This window comes from Bacillus rossius (assembly GCF_032445375.1).
Source record: "Bacillus rossius redtenbacheri isolate Brsri chromosome 4 unlocalized genomic scaffold, Brsri_v3 Brsri_v3_scf4_2, whole genome shotgun sequence".
In the NCBI taxonomy this organism is placed as follows: Eukaryota; Metazoa; Arthropoda; class Insecta; order Phasmatodea; family Bacillidae; genus Bacillus; species Bacillus rossius.
Window position 1 is genome coordinate 47,967,748 of NW_026962011.1, and position 22,045 is coordinate 47,989,792.

At 41.6% G+C, this 22,045-nt stretch overlaps 1 protein-coding gene across 1 annotated transcript in view; it reads left to right on the forward strand.

Moving 5' to 3' along the window:
* The first annotated feature begins 2,539 nt into the window (after nt 1–2,539).
* The window catches only part of LOC134541855 (protein O-mannosyl-transferase TMTC2-like), a 441,379-nt gene continuing 421,873 nt past the window's right edge, over nt 2,540–22,045 (forward strand). The window contains exon 1 of the mRNA XM_063385554.1: nt 2,540–2,581. Within this exon, the coding sequence (XP_063241624.1) occupies nt 2,540–2,581 (42 nt within the window). The remainder of the gene's footprint in view (nt 2,582–22,045) is intronic.

Sequence of the window (22,045 nt, forward strand, 5' to 3'; positions counted from 1 at the left end):
AATGGCCGAAATCCGTAATGTATTCGATTAAAAGAAAAAAAGAGAGGGGAATAAAAGAAGAAAAAAATATTATTTTATATTTAACGTACATCTGGCGAAAGTGTGATACGCCATGTTGCTAATACCATCCGCCTCTATGATCCTGAGGAAACAGCTTCGTCCCTGCTCGTTGCACGGGGCTTCGGTGATATCGCACGAAGTTAAGGGGCTCACCCCAGTTACCCCACAGCCACCCCTAACCACCTTTCGGGTCTGCCCCCGCTCCCAAATAAAAAAAACTTCCTACCTTCATTTCCCCCCACCACCTTCAACCCCACAAACCCCCACCCTGCGTGGATGAAGTAGACCGGGAGGCGAAATAAGTGATAGGTGAGAGAGTAAAGTGAGTTAGCGAACATGCTTGCTTCGAGGATTCGCTTAAAGTGATTCCGCGTTAAAAGGCTTCCCTTCCGAATACTCTCGTTCGGAGGAGAGCAAAAAAAATATACCAGTAGTATTTTTTTTTTTTTTACCTGTGGCAATTGTATTTGAAGTCATCCCTTCTAAGGCGGAGGAGAAGGTTCAGTGGGCAAACCCGCAATAGGCTCATAAGTAATGCAGAGGGGCAGGCAACTTGACCTCACTTAAAAAGTTTGTCATACTTTGACCTTCCTTGTTTACCTCCTCGCGAACATTATTACCTCCCCTCACCTAAGCTCCTGTGTAATTGAATCAAGGCTCCGACTATACGTGCATAGGATGTTCCCAACTATATATCACCGACCACAACTGGCAGGTGATTGCTCAGAAGACAAGAAAGAACATTCTCTTACAGCTTTTCCCTCTCAAGCGATTATAAATGGTGTTGAACGCTATTATAATTCAAACCTTAGAACACCTTATTTTTAAATTTAATATAGAAATTTTTTTTGCAGGTAAGTGACAATTTTTGGAATAATCTACCTCATAACATCTTACGCCTGTGATTTCGCATGTAATTTTTTTAGCACTAAGCCTCGCCTCGGTAACGTCGGCGTCGTTTGGGACACTCCAAATAGTCATAGGTCCAGCTTTCTCTATGCTGCCAATACTGCCGTTTTAGGTCAATATCAAACAGCTGAGGGTCGTTTGTTGTCATAATATTATTTCACAAAAACTTCCAGTATTAAAAACATTTTTTACAATTATGTGTGGTATGTTACTGTACACTTTAAAAATTGTAATAAAACAATGATAATTTGGTTCGTAAAACGTTTAAAAATTAAGATCCCCCCCCCCTGAAATCCACGTAATCGTTGAAATGATGTGGTATTAATTTTTCTTAACATTTTGCAGTGAGATATTTTGAACATAGTGTTTTCTTATTAGTTATTAGATTCGATGCAGTCGTGCTAAGCGTAGTTTGCTTATAGCAGCAAATACATTGGGGGGCAGGTTTTTGGTTAGGGTTGGGTTGGGGCGGGGGGGGGGGGGGGTGGGAAGCCTTCGCAGGCAAGACCAGGTTGCTGGGTTCAAGCCCAGCTCAATGGCATAACTCGCACAAGATCAAAGGGGATTCGGAGCCAGCTGCAAACTGAGTTATCACATTATCATGTCAATGGTATTGTTTGTTATATTGCTTATCCTACAGATGTTTCACCACGAAAGTCTTGCTTGTGTTTCTTTTTGCTCTGGATATAGTTCACTCGTTGCTTGATATTTGAAAAAAAAAAAAAAAAAAGCAACTGTTTTGTAGTGAAATTTTTTCTTCAGTTTGGCGCAGGTGTTCACCAAATGCATTATTTGAAATCACAGAAAGGTCTAGATAAAGAGACAAAAAAATTGGTTGTCTGTAAAGTCGGTTTACGGACAAGATTTTAACGTGACAACGTTATAACATTGATGAAATGATTGCGTACTTTTATGAATAAAATTGAATCATTTTTATTGAATTATCACTATTTCGTATGGATACAAAGAAGGAGTGAAATGAAATCTACAATTTAATTGATAAATTTACTTTTATTTGCACTCATTAATTCAAATATGTATATTACTTTAACGAAGAGATTATTTTAAATATAACTTTTATACATGTTTGCTATTTAACTTGTTCCAATCTGTGTTATTCTGTTAAGGATAGGACGATGTTAGGAAAAGTAGGAAACGAATGGGGAGTGTTTCAAGTTTAATGTGCCTCGAAAAAGTCAAATCGATGGTTGTTCCAATCGAGTGGAAGAGAGATAGATGCGGCGCAAGCGTACAATGAGCGTAACGGGACAATGAGTCATCCTTTTTTCGTGCGTGCAGCCGGCGTTCATCGATTTATTAGACGTTGTCACGTCAAAAAAAATATATATATAAATGAAACAGGGTAAGGAGGAGATGAAGGGTTGGTTTTCTTAGGAAATCGCCTACGATTGCTGGGTCGGGATGAAGCACTTCCCGTCGGGTTCGTCGACGAAGGAAAGAACGGTTTATTTTTTTTCCGCGGCGACCTCGTCCACGACAACAGCGGCTATTTCCAGGACCGCGAATCGCCTGGCCTCCAGCTCCCGGAAGGAAGTTATATCTCCGGGCAATGTCGCTCGTGGGGCGCTGGAAGACGCGGGGTGGGGGGAAGGTGACTTCTCGAGCACGCCTGCCGTCTGTAACGGGAGGGTGGTCATTCGCGGGATTGCTTCCGGCGCGCGCCGTGAATCCCACAATGGCCGCTGGACCCCTCGTCCTGCTGTTTGGCTGGCAGCAGGAGTGTCTCCCGTTGTTGGCCGGTATCTTTCGGGCGGCAGTCCGCGGGCTTCACCTCGGCTCAGCTTAACTTCTCACAGTTAGAGCCATGTATTTTTGACGTGACAACGTCTAATAAATCGATGAACGCCGGCTGCACGCACGAAAAAGTGTCCCGTTACGCACACTGTATGCTTGCGCCGCATCTATATCTCTTCCACTCGATTGGAACAAACGTCGATTTGACTTTTTCGACGCACATTAAACTTGAAACACTCCCATTCGTTTCCTACTTTTCCTATCATCGTCCTATCCTTAACAGAATAACACCGATTGGGAGAAGTTAAATAGCAAACACGTATAAAAGTTATAGTTAAAATAATCTCTTCGTTGAAGTAATAAACATATTTGAATTAATGAGTGCAAATAAAAGTAAATTTATCAATTAAATTGTAGATTTCATTTCACTCCTTCTTTATATCCATACAAAATAGTGATAGTTCAATAAAAATGATTCAGTTTTATTCATAAAAGTATGCAATCATTTCATCTATGTTTTGTTATGACGTTGTCACGTTAAACTATCGTCCGTAAACCGACTTTACAGACAACCAATTTTTAGAGACCGAAAAAATTCGCGAATTCACTCGGCGATAGGCTAGAATTCAAATACATTTACCTCTTAGATAATTTTGCTATTGGCTTACTGTTCATCTGGACGAATCTCAACCAGTTATAAACCCTCTCAACCAAAGAAGGGTCGAATCACGGACAAACCAGCTGAGACGGACTTACAAGTCGGCAGCCAATGAACCTGCGTTATTTGAGCAAGTGTACAGGGGAATGTGCAGTCTATCCTGAAGGCCATCGAAACCACGAATTTTTCCGGTCCCTATGTATTTTTCGCTATTGTTCATCGCGAACTGCAATAAGGTATGCCCGCGCTAACGATTTATCCCTTTCTAATTGGCGGCCGTCTGCAGGGAGAAGAAAAAAATAAAACATTGCCCCATTTGACCGGGCTATTCAGGACGCGTTTTCTTCCGCGCTCCATGGCTTGTTTACCTGAAATAAACTCAGCCGACCACGAAACACATAGACAATAATGCTACGAAGTTTTAAAACTCAGCTGGATTTGAAATATTTTCACGGTAAATACATGATCCCAGTAATAGTCCAGATCTGAGATAATAAAGTTATTCGTGGCATCATTCGTTTCCACGGAAACAGTAGGCCTACTCAACCACTTGTGAGCAACCTGTAAAGTTTCTGCTTCAATTAAGTATTGATTTCTTGACGTGACAACGTCTAATAAAACGATGAACGTCGGCTGCACGCACGAAAAAGTGTCCCGTTACGCACATTGCTCCGTTACGCACATTGTTCCGTTACGCTGTGTCCCGTTACACACATTGTTTCGTTACGGTGTGTCTCGTTACGCTCATTGTACGCTTGCGCCGCATCTATCTCTCTTCCACTCGACTGTTTATAAAGTGAAGTGAAAAGTTAATGTGGTTTTCATTGATTATTACAACAACAATTTAGGCAATAAAGGTTAATTATTCTTGCATTTTCAAAATATGATTACTAGTATAATTTCAAGTATTTATTCGTTTATTATTAAAATAAAAATGATTCAATTTTATTCATAAAGTATGCAATCATTTCATCAATGTCTTGTTATGACGTTGTGACGGTAAACTATCGTCCGTAAACCGACTTTACAGACAACCAATTTTTTTTGTTATTCCGGATTTTGTGAAGAGTTTCTTAAAATATAATACCAAGAAAGTCAATAATTTTAACGTAAGTAACCTTGGTGGACGTTGTTACTAAGAAATTGGCCATTTGTGTAACATATGTCTTTGAAAAAAAAAATTATTGAACGTAAAATGCAGTTATTATCTTGTAAAAATTCCTTAGGATTTTTCTTGAAACAAAAAATAAATCCATGATAATAAAATAAAATAACCCAACATTGTGGGTGAAGACAAACCTTATAAATTGTAGACAATTTTAACTCAAACCATCATCCTTTTTTAAAGTGAAACATTTTCACAGCCGTCAGAGTAATATCAGAATCACAGGGCAACGGAAGTTGAGTAGGCAACGGAGTTAATGTGTATAAATATGAACCACATGTAACGTATGTAACGAAAATTGCATGTAGCAGGGGCTGTAAAAAAAGTTTTGAAATAAAACATCTCTAAATACGTTTACAGATGGCAGCAGTAACACACGATTCCGTATACTCTCCAACATTTTTGTAAACGTTTACAAACTTTCTTATATTTTTCTCTACCTGAGCATACTTTTCCCATAGTATTGCATACTTTTTGTATACATTTGCATAAGTTTGCATACAATGCTACCTTTGTATATTTTAGCATACTTTTGCATAATTTTGTATACATGTGTATACTTTTGTAGACTTTCGCAAACTCGTAATTCGCAACTCTAAATTCTCAACTCTGAGGTCTGACCCTATATTAGTAGATTTGTGACAAATTGTATGGACATTTCCAATAGGGTTATGTTTCTCTTTTAGCTATCATAAACCCAGTAATTCGTTCTTAGATTCCACTGAAGACATGGACATACACTAGTGACTAAAGGTGTATTTTAAACTAATTATTACGAGTGTTTCAAATGTTAGAGAACCATTAAAATTCTCTATCATACTTATCTGTTAAGTGTCACTTCTAACGCACGCGGTGGCCATGCCGCCATGTTTTTTTTCTCATCATCTACTTGGAAATATTGAAATTCCATGACCAGCTACAAGAGCAAAAATTAAATTAAAATTGTCTTCTGTAAAGTGAGTTTGTCTGTGAGGGTTTGAAATGTGTAATCGCAGTGGTGCTACCTTGGCACGTCTAACACACAAGTTTCTAAGGTACCCGTTTCACTATTACCTTTTAAAACTCCAGCAGAACGTTACGCCTTTTTTTTGCACCCAGTCACGTAGCACACTTGTTTGACGCTGCCGTCGACATTTACGGCTCTCAGAAAGCGCCCAATTCTTTACTCTGATAATTGACCCGGGCTACGTTTGTGCCCTGTGTATGCTAATGAAGCGGTAGAAAAAGTTTACATGTTCAGCTAATCTTATCTCGCATTCAAAACACAGCTCGCGTGCATGAATTTACCGGGGTTCCAAAACAATACCTCGTGGGTTAAAACTCAACGACACAGACCGAGAAGTCGTTGTAGACACAAGGTCGATAAGTAGTCGACGACACAGATCTAGAAGTAGTCAACGACACAAGGTCGAGAAGTATTCGACGACACAGGTCGAGAAGCAGTTGACGACACAGGTCGAGAAGTAGTCGACGACACAGGTCGAGAAGTAGTCAACGACAGGTCGAGAAGTAGTCGACGACACAAGGTCGAGAAGTATTCGACGACACAGGTCGAGAAGTAGTCGACGAAACAAGGTCGAGAAGTATTCGACGACACAGGTCGAGAAGTAGTCGTCGACACAGGTCGAGAAGTAATCAACAACACAGATCGAGAAGTAGTCGACGACACAGATCGAGAAGTAGTCGACGAAAACAAGGTCGAAAAGTAGTCGACGACACATTTCGAGAAGTAGTCGACGACGCAAGGTCGCAGGTAAAAACCTGTCTCGAGGTGTTTGTACTGTCGGCAATATCGCTTTACGGCCTGAAAGAAACTACCCGAAAATTCCCATTAGGAGTCGAGGGGCTGTCAGACTTGCAAAAAAATGTTGCAGTGAAACAAAGATTTTTTTTTTTTTGCTTTTGTGCATGGTTGGATATTTAACATATAATTTATTGATTTCCCTCATTCTTTACTAGCACTACCCAATAACTTATCATGTTGTACAAATATTGAGCTTGTAAGATTGTACAGAAATTATCGAGTAATTGAAACTTTTATTTTGAAGTCGTTGTCAGCAAATTGGGTATCTCTGGTCTCATTAGTAGCTTATAGAAACGGATTAAATGATAAAACCACTTGACAAATCTCGCCACGCTTTTTATCACGGTAATGATGAAAACTATTGTATTTGATCTAATCGATCTGCAGATTAAAAACTATGGACCCTGTAGAGGCTAACCGCAAGGATGGACGATGGCAGAGCCAGGGCCGAGGTCCTTGCGGCTGCTCCACCAGGTCCTCCAGAGGACACCAGACAGCCGCCCTCCCGGCGGTGTTGCCCACCGGAGACCTGCGAGGACTACCAGGCACAAGCCCGGCGAGGGACTCAGGAAGAGCTTGGAACCTAGTGGTTATATAGTCTGCAGACAAGGCCAGAAACCCTACCGCGCCCCACCTGCCACGGGAAGAGCAAGGACTACCAGGCACAAGCCCAGCGAGGGACTCAGGACGAGCCTGGAACCAAGTGGTTATATAGTCTGCGGACAAGGCCAGAAACCCTACCGGGCCCCACCTGCCACCTAATGACAAGTGTTTCCATCCTTTACTGCCTGCCAGAGACCTGCGAGGACTACCAGGCACAAGCCCGGCTAGGGACTCAGGAAGAGCCTGGAACCAAGTTGTTATATAGTCTGCAGTCAAGGCCAGAAACCCTACCGGGCCCCACCTACCACGGGAAGAGCAAGGACTACCAGGCACAAGCCCAGCGTGGGACTCAGGAAGAGCCTGGAACCTAGTGGTTATATAGTCTGCAGACAAGGCCAGAAACCCTACCGGGCCCCACCTGCCACGGGAAGAGCAAGGACTACCAGGCACAAACCCAGCGAGGGACTCAGGAAGAGCCTGGAACCTAGTGGTTATATAGTCTGCAGACAAGGCCAGAAACCCTACCGGGCCCACCTGCCACGGGAAGAGCAAGGACTACCAGGCACAAGCCCAGCGAGGGACTCAGGAAGAGCCTGGAACCAAGTGGTTATATAGTCTGCGGACAAGGCCAGAAACCCTACCGGGCCCCACCTGCCACCTAATGACAAGTGTTTCCATCCTTTACTGCCTGCCAGAGACCTGCGAGGACTACCAGGCACAAGCCCGGCGAGGGACTTAGGAGGAGCCTGGAACCAAGCGGATATATAGTCTGCAGACAAGGCCATAAACCCTACCGGGCCCCACCTGCCACCTAATGACAAGTGTTTCCATCCTTTACTGCCTTCCAGAGACCTGCAAGGACTACCAGGCACAAGCCCAGCGAGGGACTCAGGTGGAGCCTGGAACCAAGTGGTTATATAGTCTGCAGACAAGGCCAGAAACCCTACCGGGCCCCACCTGCCACGGGAAGAGCAAGGACTACCAGGCACAAGCCCAGCGAGGGACTCAGGAAGAGGCTGGAACCTAGTGGTTATATAGTCTGCAGACAAGGCCAGAAACCCTACCGGGCCCCACCTGCCACGGGAAGAGCAAGGACTACCAGGCACAAGCCCAGCGAGGGACTCAGGAAGAGCCTGGAACCTAGTGGTTATATAGTCTGCAGACAAGGCCAGAAACCCTACCGGGCCCCACCTGCCACGGGAAGAGCAAGGACTACCAGGCACAAGCCCAGCGAGGGACTCAGGAAGAGCCTGGAACCTAGTGGTTATATAGTCTGCAGACAAGGCCAGAAACCCTACCGGGCCCCACCTGCCACGGGAAGAGCCAGGACTACCAGGCACAAGCCCAGCGAGGGACTCAGGAAGAGCCTGGAACCTAGTGGTTATATAGTCTGCAGACAAGGCCAGAAACCCTACCGGGCCCCACCTGCCACGGGAAGAGCCAGGACTACCAGGCACAAGCCCAGCGAGGGACTCAGGAAGAGCCTGGAACCTAGTGGGTATATAGTCTGCAGACAAGGCCAGAAACCCTACCGCGCCCCACCTGCCACGGGAAGAGCAAGGACTACCAGGCACAAGCCCAGCGAGGGACTCAGGAAGAGCCTGGAACCTAGTGGGTATATAGTCTGCAGACAAGGCCAGAAACCCTACCGGGCCCCACCTGCCACGGGAAGAGCAAGGACTACCAGGCACAAGCCCAGCGAGGGACTCAGGAAGAGCCTGGAACCTAGTGGGTATATAGTCTGCAGACAAGGCCAGAAACCCTACCGGGCCCCACCTGCCACGGGAAGAGCCAGGACTACCAGGCATTAGCCCAGCGAGGGACTCAGGAAGAGCCTGGAACCTAGTGGTTATATAGTCTGCAGACAAGGCCAGAAACCCTACCGGGCCCCACCTGCCACGGGAAGAGCCAGGACTACCAGGCACAAGCCCAGCGAGGGACTCAGGAAGAGCCTGGAACCTAGTGGGTATATAGTCTGCAGACAAGGCCAGAAACCCTACCGGGCCCCACCTGCCACGGGAAGAGCAAGGACTACCAGGCACAAGCCCAGCGAGGGACTCAGGAAGAGCCTGGAACCTAGTGGGTATATAGTCTGCAGACAAGGCCAGAAACCCTACCGGGCCCCACCTGCCACTTAATGACAAGTGTTTCCATCCTTTACTGCCTGCCAGAGACCTGCAAGGACTACTAGGCACAAGCCCAGCGAGGGACTCAGGAAAAGCCTGGAACCAAGCGGTTATATAGTCTGCGGACAAGGCCCCCCAAAACGCTGTGGCGATTTTCAAAAATCTCATTTCAAAAAATTGCACAGGAAAACCTTTAATTCTCATTGTATAACCATCCGCTGTGACCTGGCGCAATGTTACAAAATTTTACAACTACTGTTTATTTGTAAACTTTTTCCCTTTCTGTGATTCGAATAAATAAGATTTCGTGGCACGAAATTTCGCGTGGACCGTTACACCTAGACAATTTCGAACCATCGCCGCTCCGAGAGGTTAGTTGGTATACGACCGCGAAAATATAACAATTCTTTAAAAAAAAAAAAAAAATTGTAGCACATGGTTTGTTGAATACAAAATAGATTTAGATGTATTTTATAGTAAAGCACATTTTAGTATTATAGTAACAAGTATTTTAATGTTTTCGTGGTGAAAAAGAGCTGGGGAAGGGGGACATTTCAATGCACATCCTAATTCGTGAGACTGTGAATACTTAAAATAGTTACGCTCATCTCGGGACGACCATCTGGGTGACTTTTCCAGCCGGCGACAGGCCAAGCCTCTCACGTCAACTGGAGACGTGCCGCAGAGGGGTAGAGGGGTAGAGGGTCGGCGCGCGAGAGGCGGCGTATTTTCTTGTCCGCCCGCAGCCGTCGCGCCGTAAATTCCAGTTAAATTAACGTCGCCGCCGGGTCAACCTTCCCTCCCCCCCCCCCCCCCCCATAAGGGGTAGGAAGCACCCGGAGGAGCGAAGAAACCAGGCCAGGAGGTCGTGCAGGAGCGGCCCGGGAGGGGTGGGGGAGGGGGTATGATGCGGGTAAGAGGGTTGACTCTGCGCACTCGCAATCCCTCCACCAGCCAGCAGGGGTGTTGCCAACCTGTGGAACCGACAGGCCTCTCTCTCCAGCTACCGGCGAGGACGAACGCACAATCGTTAATAACGTCTAAACCCCCCATTACCCCTTTTCTCCCTTCCCCCTTGGTATATGCCCTTCTCCCGGTCGCAGTCGCGACCTGACGTCGGCGGCGCCCTAGGACGAACAAAGAAACCCTCTTTGGAGAAGGGCCTAACGTCGACGATACAAACCCCCCCTCCCCCCCACCCGCTCCACACCCCGAACCAGGCGTCACGCGCTACGAGTCGCACGGGGAGGGTTTTCGCGCGTCTCCATTGTTGCCAAGTTTCCACCGAAAAACTTCCCCATACCCCCGCTCCAGCAGGGTTGGGATAACTTGCATGTCATGGGCAAACACCTCGGTAACCCCCTCTATCCAACACCAAACACCACCCCTCATGCACCCCTTGTGCCTTTCACCACCACGCCATTGTCTTCGAGTTGTTGTCTTGGCCTGGATACCCCCTCCTTCCACCCCCTCAACAACCCCTTTGACCCTTTGTCACGCCGCCACGCCTTGCGGTGTGGACTAATTTGGTTGTGCCGGTCATTGTTCTCGCTGTCCACGGCCGTCAGGCGGATATCGGAGGTATAGTTTTCCCCCTTCCTAATCTCATTATAAGTGCATAGAGTTAAGACGGGATTCAAACTTACATGAGGGGTAGCACCCAACGTGTGATTGGTAGGGACTGGAAAAATTCAAACATGTGTACAATTCTGCTGGTTCTGCTATTGGCTCGCAGTTTAACTGGAGCCCTCTGGGCCAATGAGAGACTATCGACCAAAGAAGCGTCGAATCACAAGCTACCCCGTGGGGAAGCCTCACAATTTAGTACCCCAATGAACACGCGTGTTTACTTGAGATGTGCAGAGGATAATGGAGGCTATCGTAGAGGTAATTGAATCCGCGAATTTTTCCGGTCCCTAGTGATTGGTCAGCCATGGCAGCAATTTGATGCCAAGACTAACTCCCCCATCTTGACTCCAGCCTATTACTAGTTAAGTCGGGCCCAGGTAAAATATTCCTGCAAATATGTTAGATAAACGGTTGGATTTAAAAATAATGCCATGGCCATGCGCCATTGCTGGTTTAGACTGGTTGTCATAGGACAAAAAAAAATTAAAGCATGGACAACAAAGATGAATAAATAAACACACGGAGGACAAGCCGAAATGCATAAATATCACAGATATTTACGTTGAAAAAATAAGGCTACAAATAATTACATTTGAGACTGAAATAGGAGGCTAACGACTGTGCTGTAATTTTTTGCACGGAGTAGTCAATATTTGATAGGACCACAGATAATATTCAGTTTTAGAATTTGATTGTAAAAATTTACAAATTGCCACCTGTATTATGGACCTGAATCTAAGATAAACGCAGTTTGTTGATGCTTATAATGTCCCATATTAGTACAAAACTCAATATATATATTTTTTTCCTCATAGCAACTGATTTTATTGTAACAACTTATTATTTAGCCTATATTTATATACAGTGTCATTCATTAAAAACAAATATGGGTACAGACGTAAAACATTTACGCACACATTTTTTTACCCTTTTGTTTTACTAGTATCGATTGGTACTTACACACAAAATAGTACCTTAGGGAGTGACTGTGCACTAGGAATATGGTTAGGGTACAGGTATAGCATATTCAACACCTAAACCCTTATTTTTGTGTCTTGGAACACCGGCCTAAGACACTGGCACGCAGCTAGTAGTTAACACAACAGTTTCCCAAACAAATGTACTTATTTAACCCAGTGACAGTCCCTATAGGAGTGCCGATGGAAACAAGCGCCCCCAATCCACTCCGCAACGCCCTATGAAACCTAAAACTGTAGAGAGAACAACAACAAACAATATAATTAATATCCTTGGAATTGAATTTCAAAGATGTGAGAACTGCGTTTAAATGGCCTTTCTAACAGGTTGTTATTAATCATCTTTCCGAACTTCCCAATAAACGTGGAGGTATTACATAGTATCAAAAACCCTCCATTATTCGCTCCTCCCAAGATTCGAAAGTGGCTCCAAACCTGAATTTTATCTACGTCTTAAAAGGTTTAAATAATAAAAAAAGTTAAAATAAAGCAATTGAGAATTTTGTAATCACTATAAGATAGATGACATTTACACCCTCCAAAATCGAATATATTTTCTATATTGTGACGTAATTTCATTCGGCTATTCCTATAAACATTAATAATATGCACGGTACTGAAGCAATCATAGCACCGGGATTATATTCGTCGTGACTGCACGTAAGAAAAATTGGTTGTCTGTAAAGTCGGTTTACGGACGATAGTTTAACGTGACAACGTCATAACAAAACATTGAAGAAATAATAGCATACTTTTATGAATAAAATTGAATCATTTTTATTGAATTATCACTATTTTGTATGGATACAAAGAAGGAGTGAAATGAAATCTACAATTTAATTGATAAATTTACTTTTATTTGCACTCATTAATTCAATTATGTTTATTACTTTAACGAAGAGATTATTTTAACTAAAACTTTTATACATGTTTGCTATTTAACTTCTTCCAATCTGTGTTATTCTGTTAAGGATAGGACGATGATAGGAAAAGTAGGAAACGAATGGGAGTGTTTCAAGTTTAATGTGCCTCGAAAAAGTCAAATCGATGGTTATTCCAATCGAGTGGAAGAGAGATAGATGCGGCGCAAGCGTACAATGGGCGTAACGGGACAATGTTCGTTACGGGACACTTTTTCGTGCGTGCAGCCGACGTTCATCGAATTATTAGACGTTGTCACGTCAAAAATTATACAGCAGATTTTATGCCCCCCAAAGTTTATCCCGATAATTCTTCTCCACCTGCATCCTAGATCCTCGCACACGATGGGAACGTGCCAAAATAAAGCTCGAATGTGCTCTGGAATGCGGGTGCTAAGGGCAGGAAGGGCCAGCGAAAAGGGGTGGAAAAAAAAAAAACAATGTGTCCGCTGTGTCACTCCCCATAACCCACCATGCCACGAGCCCCGCTTCCGCAGGCTCCGGAATCGACTCGTAATTTACATGTAAATGGGTAATTTACCGCAGTTCTTCTCCACCCCCCCCCCCCCCGTCACCCTGGCAAGGGGTGGGCCCTGTTTTCCACGTTACCACCAGGTTACCCCCGTCCTACCGCCGCGTAGCCCTTTTCAACCGGACCCTTCTTTACCCACACCCTCTCTCTTCCCTTCGAGCTGACGCTTGCGTCCCTGAGGGGCCCAGATGGTCGTAGGTCGCGCGAACTCTGGCCGGACCCCCGGGTGGGTCGTATCGGCGGTGGCCCCTTCAGCAAGACCTGATTTACCTATCGTCACCTATCGACTCGTGCGTAGAGCTTCTTGGAGCTCGCAGCCGACCGATAAAGGGATGAGCGGCTCTGATTCACTATGTAAAAAAAATGTATTCCGAGCGATTCTCATCAGCGCTGTTCGCGACAGTGACTATCAACACCAGCTACACTTTATATTTCCCCCCCCCCCCTTATTTTACGCAACGAGACCAGGCCAAGAGGCGTTCACGCAGGCGAAGGAACGTAAAGGAAAAAAACACGAAAAAAAATATGACAGTAACATTTTCTTTTTCGTATTAACTGACAGTGCTGAAAAAGAGGATTTTGCGAGGTTTTTTTTTTTTTTGGGAGGGAGGTTGCGAATTGAAAGACGAGGATTTGGCTTGGATGTTAGGAGGGGTAAAAAGGGGGGGGGGTGAGAATCAACCCATTTCCTTTATTGCCCCTCACCCCTCGCTCCCTGGCGCTACACCTAACAAATTGGTTTTCAGCCTGTCTCTTTCGTTTCCTTGTGTGCCCTCGACAATGCTACATTTTTACCTCCCTCCCGCCCCGCATTCAAGCATCCATTTTCTTGATTAGTTGCCTGGGATGCCATTTTCACACGACACCCCCCTCCTCCTCCCTACACCGGCGATTCCCCCGCCCCTCACTCGCCCATTGTTATGACGGCCTTTGTTCTTCTTCTATATTCCCCCCCCCCCTTTTCACCCCTACTGGCTCGTGTCTCATCGGCCGAGTGTACAAGCACAAAGAGCGCGAGTGTTGGAAGAACAGAGGGTTCCATTTCGACGGACGCAATACTTGTAATGTGTTTTGTCCTACGCACTGCTGTCTCTTTTCACGTGATTCTGTTCCCCTCCCCCCCTCCCCCTTCATCATTTTTTCTTACGATCGCCAAACCACGTGTCGTTATTGCACGGGACACCCAGGATTCAGGAAGAATTACAAGCTGTGGGGAAATGCCATCAAACAAAACATTTCAAATGAACTGACCTTAATATTGTCATGTTTGTAGCTACCCCGGAACTTCATAAACAGGATCCATAATTTCAAAGTGGATATATTAATTTATTATTTTATTTGTATGGATACGATTAATTAAAGAATGGCTTTTGTCGTATCATTTACTTGGCTGTTTTGGGTCACTGCTTCAACCGCGCTCCAGACCTGGCAGGTCACGTCTTAACATCGGTTCTTTTTACTGAGCACGAGGGATGTTTCATCCACGTGGTTCGGCGACCACAATAACAGCGGACAGCACCTTTATCAGAAGCCTAGCCGTGTGCGAGAGATTGCTGTGGTCGAACAGAACGAAAAAGAAAAAAAACCAGGAACGTTTTCGCGTATTGTTCAATGTAGTACGAGAGATTCGAGGTAAGGAACCTTTTGGAAATGCAGCTCTAGTTACTACCCTGAAACGCAATTTTTATTTTTGCCTCTTGGTCTGCCCTTACAATTTTTTTTTTGGCCGCCATAAACGAGCAGCCCGTGTAAAAAAAAAAAATTGGTTGTCTGTAAAGTCGGTTTACGGATGATAGTTTAACGTGACAACGTAATAACAAAACATTAATGAAATTATTGCATACTTTAATGAATAAAATTGAATATTTTTTATTGAATTATTACTATTTTGTATGGATACAAAGGAGTGAAATGAAATCTACAATTTAATTGATAAATTTAGTTTTAATTGCACTCATTAATTCAAATATGTTTATTACTTTAACGAACAGATTATTTTAACTATAACGTTTATACATGTTTGCTATTTAACTTCTTCCAATCTGTGTTATTCTGTTAAGGATAGGACGATGATAGGAAAAGTAGGAAACGAATGGGAGTGTTTCAAGTTTAATGTGCCTCGAAAAAGTAAAATCGATGGTTGTTCCAATCGAGTGGAAGAGAGATAGATGCGGCTCAAGCGTACAATGAGCGTAACGGGACAATGTGCGTAACGGGACAATGAGTAATCCTTTTTCGTGCGTCCAGCCGGCGTTCATCGATTTATTAGACGTTGTCACGTCAAAATCATTTATTTACATGGGCCCATGACCAATATTTACAAAGCATATACATAATCATTAATGATGGCGTGACACCTCCAACGGCACCGGTTCTTGGTTGATGATGATGGGATCTTGCTGATGGGAATGATGCTGTCTGATGGCGTGGTGTGCCTCGTGGCTAGGCACACCCAAGCATCGGCGTGTGGATCCGGGGATTCGATGGCGCTGCTGTGCGGTGTTGTGGTGAAGTCTAGACGTCTCTGGTTCCACGGTGCAACTCGCAGATGTGCAGGTCTCCACCGTCATGTGAAAAGGTGCATATTATTATTATATGTAATCGGTAGAGACCTGCAAAATTCGCGGTTTCGATGGCCTTCAGGATAGATTGCACATATCCCTGTACACTCGGGCAAATAACGCAAGTTCATTGGCTGCCGACTTGTATGTCGTCTCAGCTGGTTTGTCTGTGATTCGATCCTTCTTTGGTTGAGGGTTTATAACTGGTTGAGATTCGTCCAGATGAACAGTAAGCCAATAGCAAAATTATCTAAGAGATATATGTGTTTGAATTCTAGCCTATCACCGAATGAATCCGCGAATTTTGCAGGTCTCTAGTAATCGGGCATATAACTTGTCTCAAATTTGACATTTCTCAAAAAGTACTAGCAGTGTTGTTTTTTTGTCAACAGTGTTTGCAAACAACTTTACGTGTTCTCAAACGAACGTCATGTGTTTCTTTGCTTTTGACAGTTAAAATGGTCAAAATTGTAAAACTTTTGAGAGCTGTCAGATTTCAGACAAGTTACCATTGACAGGCTATAGGAAATAAAGCCTGTTTGAACCCTGCTTGCAATTTTGGGTGAATGTAAAGTGACACTGTTCAGATATAGTTATTTGTTCACATTGATTCACTGATTCGGAGTCTTCCAGCTGTCGCTTCCTCCGCCATTTTAGATTCGAGAAGTTGACTTTTCCCCAGAGGTGCAATCGACCGTGGATGATACCAACCTCTGTATTTTATTAATACTCTAATATTTTCAAATATCATCTGCACAGAAACCTTGAAACGACAGACAGCTCACGTTATGCCCGACCAACTATTTTATGGTTTCAAATCGCGGATGCGTCTAGCCGTTTTAAACGGTGGTGCTGAAATGAAACACATCATAACGAACACGCAACGAAACACAAAAGGATATTTTGTTTCGACGCAAACAAATGCTTGTTTGTATACGTCGAATCAGATATTTACATTCTGATACAGTGTACGTTTGGGATTAGCCCAAATTTCTCGTGTAATTTTTTTTATTAAGTTGATACAATACACTGCTGAGATGACAAAGCATTTTGTGGACTAAAAATATATCCTATATATATTTTTTTTTTTCGAACTCATATTTATTTTGCCAAATAAAATTTCAAATTGTGCTGCGGCTTGTAGTTTTGAACTTGTGGGAGAAACTCTATTTGCCGATACTGATACCTAATATTATAGAAGTAGTTTTGGGCCCCCCGCTAGATAAGAGCTTCAATAATATATTACTAGCATAGCTAAATCGCCTGTGAAAAGTAATGCATCAACTGTCATCAGGCAAACAAACCAGAGAAAATGGATTCACTTTATTTTGGTAGCCACGTATTTTGTGGTGTGGCATACCAGAAACACTGAATCTCCTGTTCGTTTGTACTTATAGAACATGTCTTTTTTTTTACGAAACAGTTTAAATTAATTTTACTAAGAACATAGTCGCCAAGTAGTTAAATTATCATTACAAAAATATAAAAATGTGGATTGTCACCTCCCGCCAGATATTTTTTTTTTGCTAGTAGTCATGGTTCCACACAACAGATAGCGTCACATATGGCGCAAAATATGGTCTCAGTTTCCATTGTAATAGTCGCGATTCCATATCTCCCTTCTTTATTCTATGGTTAGATTCGCGGGGTCCTTTCAAGACAGGCTGGAATCAAAACTCGTTTAGCTTAATGCTGCGTCAGTGATTGGACCGCAGTTTACCTGAAGGACTCTGAGCCAATGGCAAACACTCAACAAAAGAATCATAAGAATCGCAGTAAACAGGTGTCCCGAGTCGGTAGCCAATGACCAGGTGATAGTTGCCCGAGTGCATAGAGGATCGTGGAGTCTATCCTATAGTGGTCATTGAAACCGCGAATTTTTCCAAGTCACCTATCTATGGCTCCTGGAGCCGTTCACGTACCAACTAGGGCATCCAGCTGCAACGCGGCGTGAGCCCTTCCGCTGATACCTGAAGACTTCCCCGACCGCCGAGCGGAATTCAATCAGCCCCCACGCCTCTCCCGCGACTGGTGGTTGGTGGATCACCGCGGCAGCCGGCAGCCAATCGCGAGCCTCTCAGCGCGCGAATCCACCCCTGGCGAGGTTACCGCACGCGGTACGTCGGTGGAGGATACGATGTGGGGGGAAAAGCGGTTAAGGGGAGCTTAGCTCCGGGTTTGAAGTTTTGTCAGCCGTTCAAAATGCACACTTCGGAAATTCCTGGAAGAAGCCCTGCTTTTTTTACCTTCTTTCACCATCTCCATCCACCACGTTTGCGCACAGAGCTCCGCCGTGGTTCTCGCCTGTGGCAAGGCGTTGTCTTTGCAATCCCGCACAGGAAAAAAAATATTGGTTGTCTGTAAAGTCGGTTTACGGACGATAGTTTAACGTGACAACGTCTTAACAAAACATTGATGAAATGATTGCATACATTAATGAATAAAATTTAATCATTTTTATTGAATTATCACTATTTTGTATGTATACATACAAAGGAGTGAAATGAAATCTACAATTTAATTGATAAATTTACTTTTATTTGCACTCATTAATTCAAATATGTTTGTTACTTTAGCGAAGAGATTATTTTAACTATAACTTTTATACATGTTTGCTATTTAACTTCTTCCAATCTGTGTTATTCTGTGTAGGATAGGACGATGATAGGAAAAGTAGGAAACGAATGGGAGTGTTTCAAGTTTAATGTGCCTCGAAAAAGTCAAATCGATGGTTGTTCCAATCGAGTGGAAGAGAGATAGATGCGGCGCAAGCGTACAATGAGCGTAACGGGACACAGCGTAACGGGACAATGTGCGTAACGAGACACTTTTTCGTGCGTGCAGCCGGCGTTCATCGATTTATTAGACGTCACGTCAAAAACGCTCTGTAATTTTACAAAGGATTCCTTTAGAAAACAATTGCCAAGGAAACAAAGGTTGTGATACTACAAGTAGGATAATGTAAATTTGTAAATCACACGGCAATGGTCATTTTTAAATACATGGAATACCTTTTTTTTTTCAATATAATACGAAGTATTTTGTTTTACAAAAAATTGTCCATGTATATTTTTAAATTTATATTTCATTTAAACATATTTTTAACTATGGAAAAAGGTAATCTAATATTCAATAATTTGAGTTTATTTTGTTTTATTATACTTATTAATTTGCGCAGTTAGAAAGCTATTCAAGGAACTATTTTCAAATAAATTTTAACTAGTGGAGGTAGGCCTACTTGAATAACACAAAGTATAAATTTCCGGGTAAGAATCTGAATTCAGTATTTATTGAGAACTTTAGTGATACAGATGTGTTCACTTGTTTTGATAACACTTTATTTTATGTCTATTTGTTCATGTTAATTGGTTTTTCTTTTTACACAAAGATAAGAAAGGCAACTGTATGCATTTTACTTTTTTTATTAGATGTTTGGCATGTATTTAATGTACTACAGACTAAGGGGGAAATTTTTTCCTTACTTAATTATTAAAATCACTCTGATTTCTGCTTAGGGTATAATTTGTGTAGCTATGACTATAACAGCAAGATATAATGAAACAATATAAAAATTACCTCTTATCCTCTTTGTCTGTATACAAATTTAATAAAAAATTCAAAAGTATGTGTGGCAGGATATATAAATATATATATATATATATATATATATAGAGAGAGAGAGAGAGAGAGAGAGAGAGAGAGAGTAAGAGAGAGAGAGAGAAAGAGTGGGTATCATAAATCGAATGATATTTATTTATACTAGTTTAATACTAGTGTAAAATAAAGGGGAAAGAAAAAGTGGGTGAGGGGTTACTCTTCGGTATGTAGTCTATATTTTTTTTTGGAAAAAAAATTATTTTATTGTCCTGGGCGGTTGAGGGTTAAACCCATCTCAGGGAATAAACAGCCACACCAACTGGGAGAACGAACGCTTAATCCAAGAAAATTGGCATTTAACTTTGCCGGTGAAGCTTCACTACACACGCTGATGAACTCTGTGGGAAATGTTGAAAACAAACACCATTTGCTTGCCGCTGGCGCTCGAATGAAACGAGAAAATCCATCCCATTCGTAGATGAAACAATTTTCTGGCTTTTCCGAGCTTTGTCTTGAGGCGTTCCTTCAAATAAATTTATTTACTGCGTCGGTGACTAAACTTACAATGTACGTATTCGCAGATACGTAATTGGTTTCGGAGAAAAGAAATTCTTGACAAAACTCAAATCATAGTTTTTTCCTCACGTAGATTTTTTTTTTGTAAAATTAACTTAACTCTCTGCAAAAATACGAATCGAATAGATTTTAGTTTATTTGGGTTTAGTTACAACTTGCATTTAACTAGTATATTACAAATGTTTAGTTAAAAGGAGCTAAAAATACAGAATGTTTATTTTATTTTCTGAAAGTTTCTTTATCTCCTCTATTTTTAATTATACAAAAACAGTTTCTCGTTTCCCCGTCCGGACTGTAGTTTCTTACCTTTAATGTTTTGTTTTATTTATTTCTTTTTTATAAAGCATTATTTGTATGACAATTAATGCGAAGTGAATTCATTTTCATTTCCTGCTTCTATTGTGCCATCTTAGTTGTTTTACTACATTAAAACAAAAATAAGTGATATAAATTTTATCTGAACCACGTGTTTGAATAGTTATAACGTGTTTAATTATATGAGATTTATAATTCGTTCAGAGAACGAAAAAAAATGTAAACATTTTTTATATATCGATACTGTGTAGGCCTATAAGATTAACTAATATTAAATATTTTCATTTAAGAGTTATTAATTAATTTAGTTATGTAGCAAAAGTTCTAATGATTTTCCTATATTTATGGATGGAAAAACACACGAGGAAAGTTATTCTGGGTGAAGTTGTTCGTGATGGAACACAAAACATCCAAATCCCAGTGGGGGATTCGAATGTTGTTCAAAACATATATGGTCTTCTTATATTCACATGTTTCTGTCGTGATAACGTGTAAGTATAAAGATGCTAATTAATTCAAATAATATTTACCTTAAATAAGTTAATAATGGTAGCCTTAAACTGTACCTGTTATTTTTTATATTGTCAGAGATATAATTTCTCAAAGTATTTAAGGAATAAATATTTTCATCTTGGCATATCAGTAATTTAATTTATGCTTATTTTGACAGGAAACAAAGATATTGTTTTTATATACTTCATTAAATCATGCCATATTATTTCATGCATTGCAATTCATAACACATTTAACATAGGATAATTTATAAAAGTTTCACCCGAGTAAAGGCGAGTTGTTAATAGAAAGTGATTTCTAACTGTAAAAAAAAATCAAATATTTATTTTAGCATACTTTTAAAGTAAGTGTTTTGAACCTTTTTTTATATTATAATCTGTTTATATAATATTAACAAATGAAAGTGTTAAAATAATCAAAGTTTCTGTTTCTCAAATTGCACAACCCGTTTAAGTTTATAGTCACTAGCCATTAAACTCAATTTCCTGCGCAAAGAAAGTATTGCCTAAAGTTTCTGCCTGGAAAAATCAGCATTGGCGAGGTAGGGGAAATTGGATAGAAAGAGATGGTTGTGAATAACAAGAGGAAAACTCTCTATACGTATTGTGTTTACCAAAAAACTTTCCTTTGCTTAGAGAAAAAAAAGCAAAGGTTAATTTCCAGAACATTTGCTCTGCCATTGGACCGCGTGAAAACTTTCTTGGATGCAGAAAGTGTTATCTTTTCGTTTGTAAACGACTTCTGTAAGATTTCAGCAAAGAATGTTTCAATACTGAGTTATATTTACACGCTCCAAGTAACGATGTTACTAAAAAAATAACAACAGCAGTTATGATAAATGACTTTCTTCGATAAAAAAGTAAGAGAAATATAAGTTATGTTTTATCCTGACAACTCATGTGAGCCATTGTACCTATGTTTCCAAGGAAGATTTTCTTTAAACATGTTACTCGTAGTGGTAGGCATAGGGATTATTGTGTGTTCCGTAATAATTTAATTTATACAGCCATTTTCAAATGTTAATTATTTCAGAATTTTTCAAAATTTTGATTCGTTTGAATTGTTGGCCAATTTTATACCTTTTCACTTTCACTCACTCTCTCTCTCTCTCGCTTGCTCTCTCTCTCTCTCTCTCTATATATATATATATATATATATATATATATATATTACTTGAACTATAAATTACGTAATAAACCATTTTTAAAATAATTAAAAAAATATAAATTAATTTATTATAAGTTATATTTATAAGACTTCTGTTGAGTAGGCCTATAGCTTTTAGCAAATTAAGATTTTCTCCTTTTATATGTTTTAAAATAACAAAACACGGATTTTTTTATAT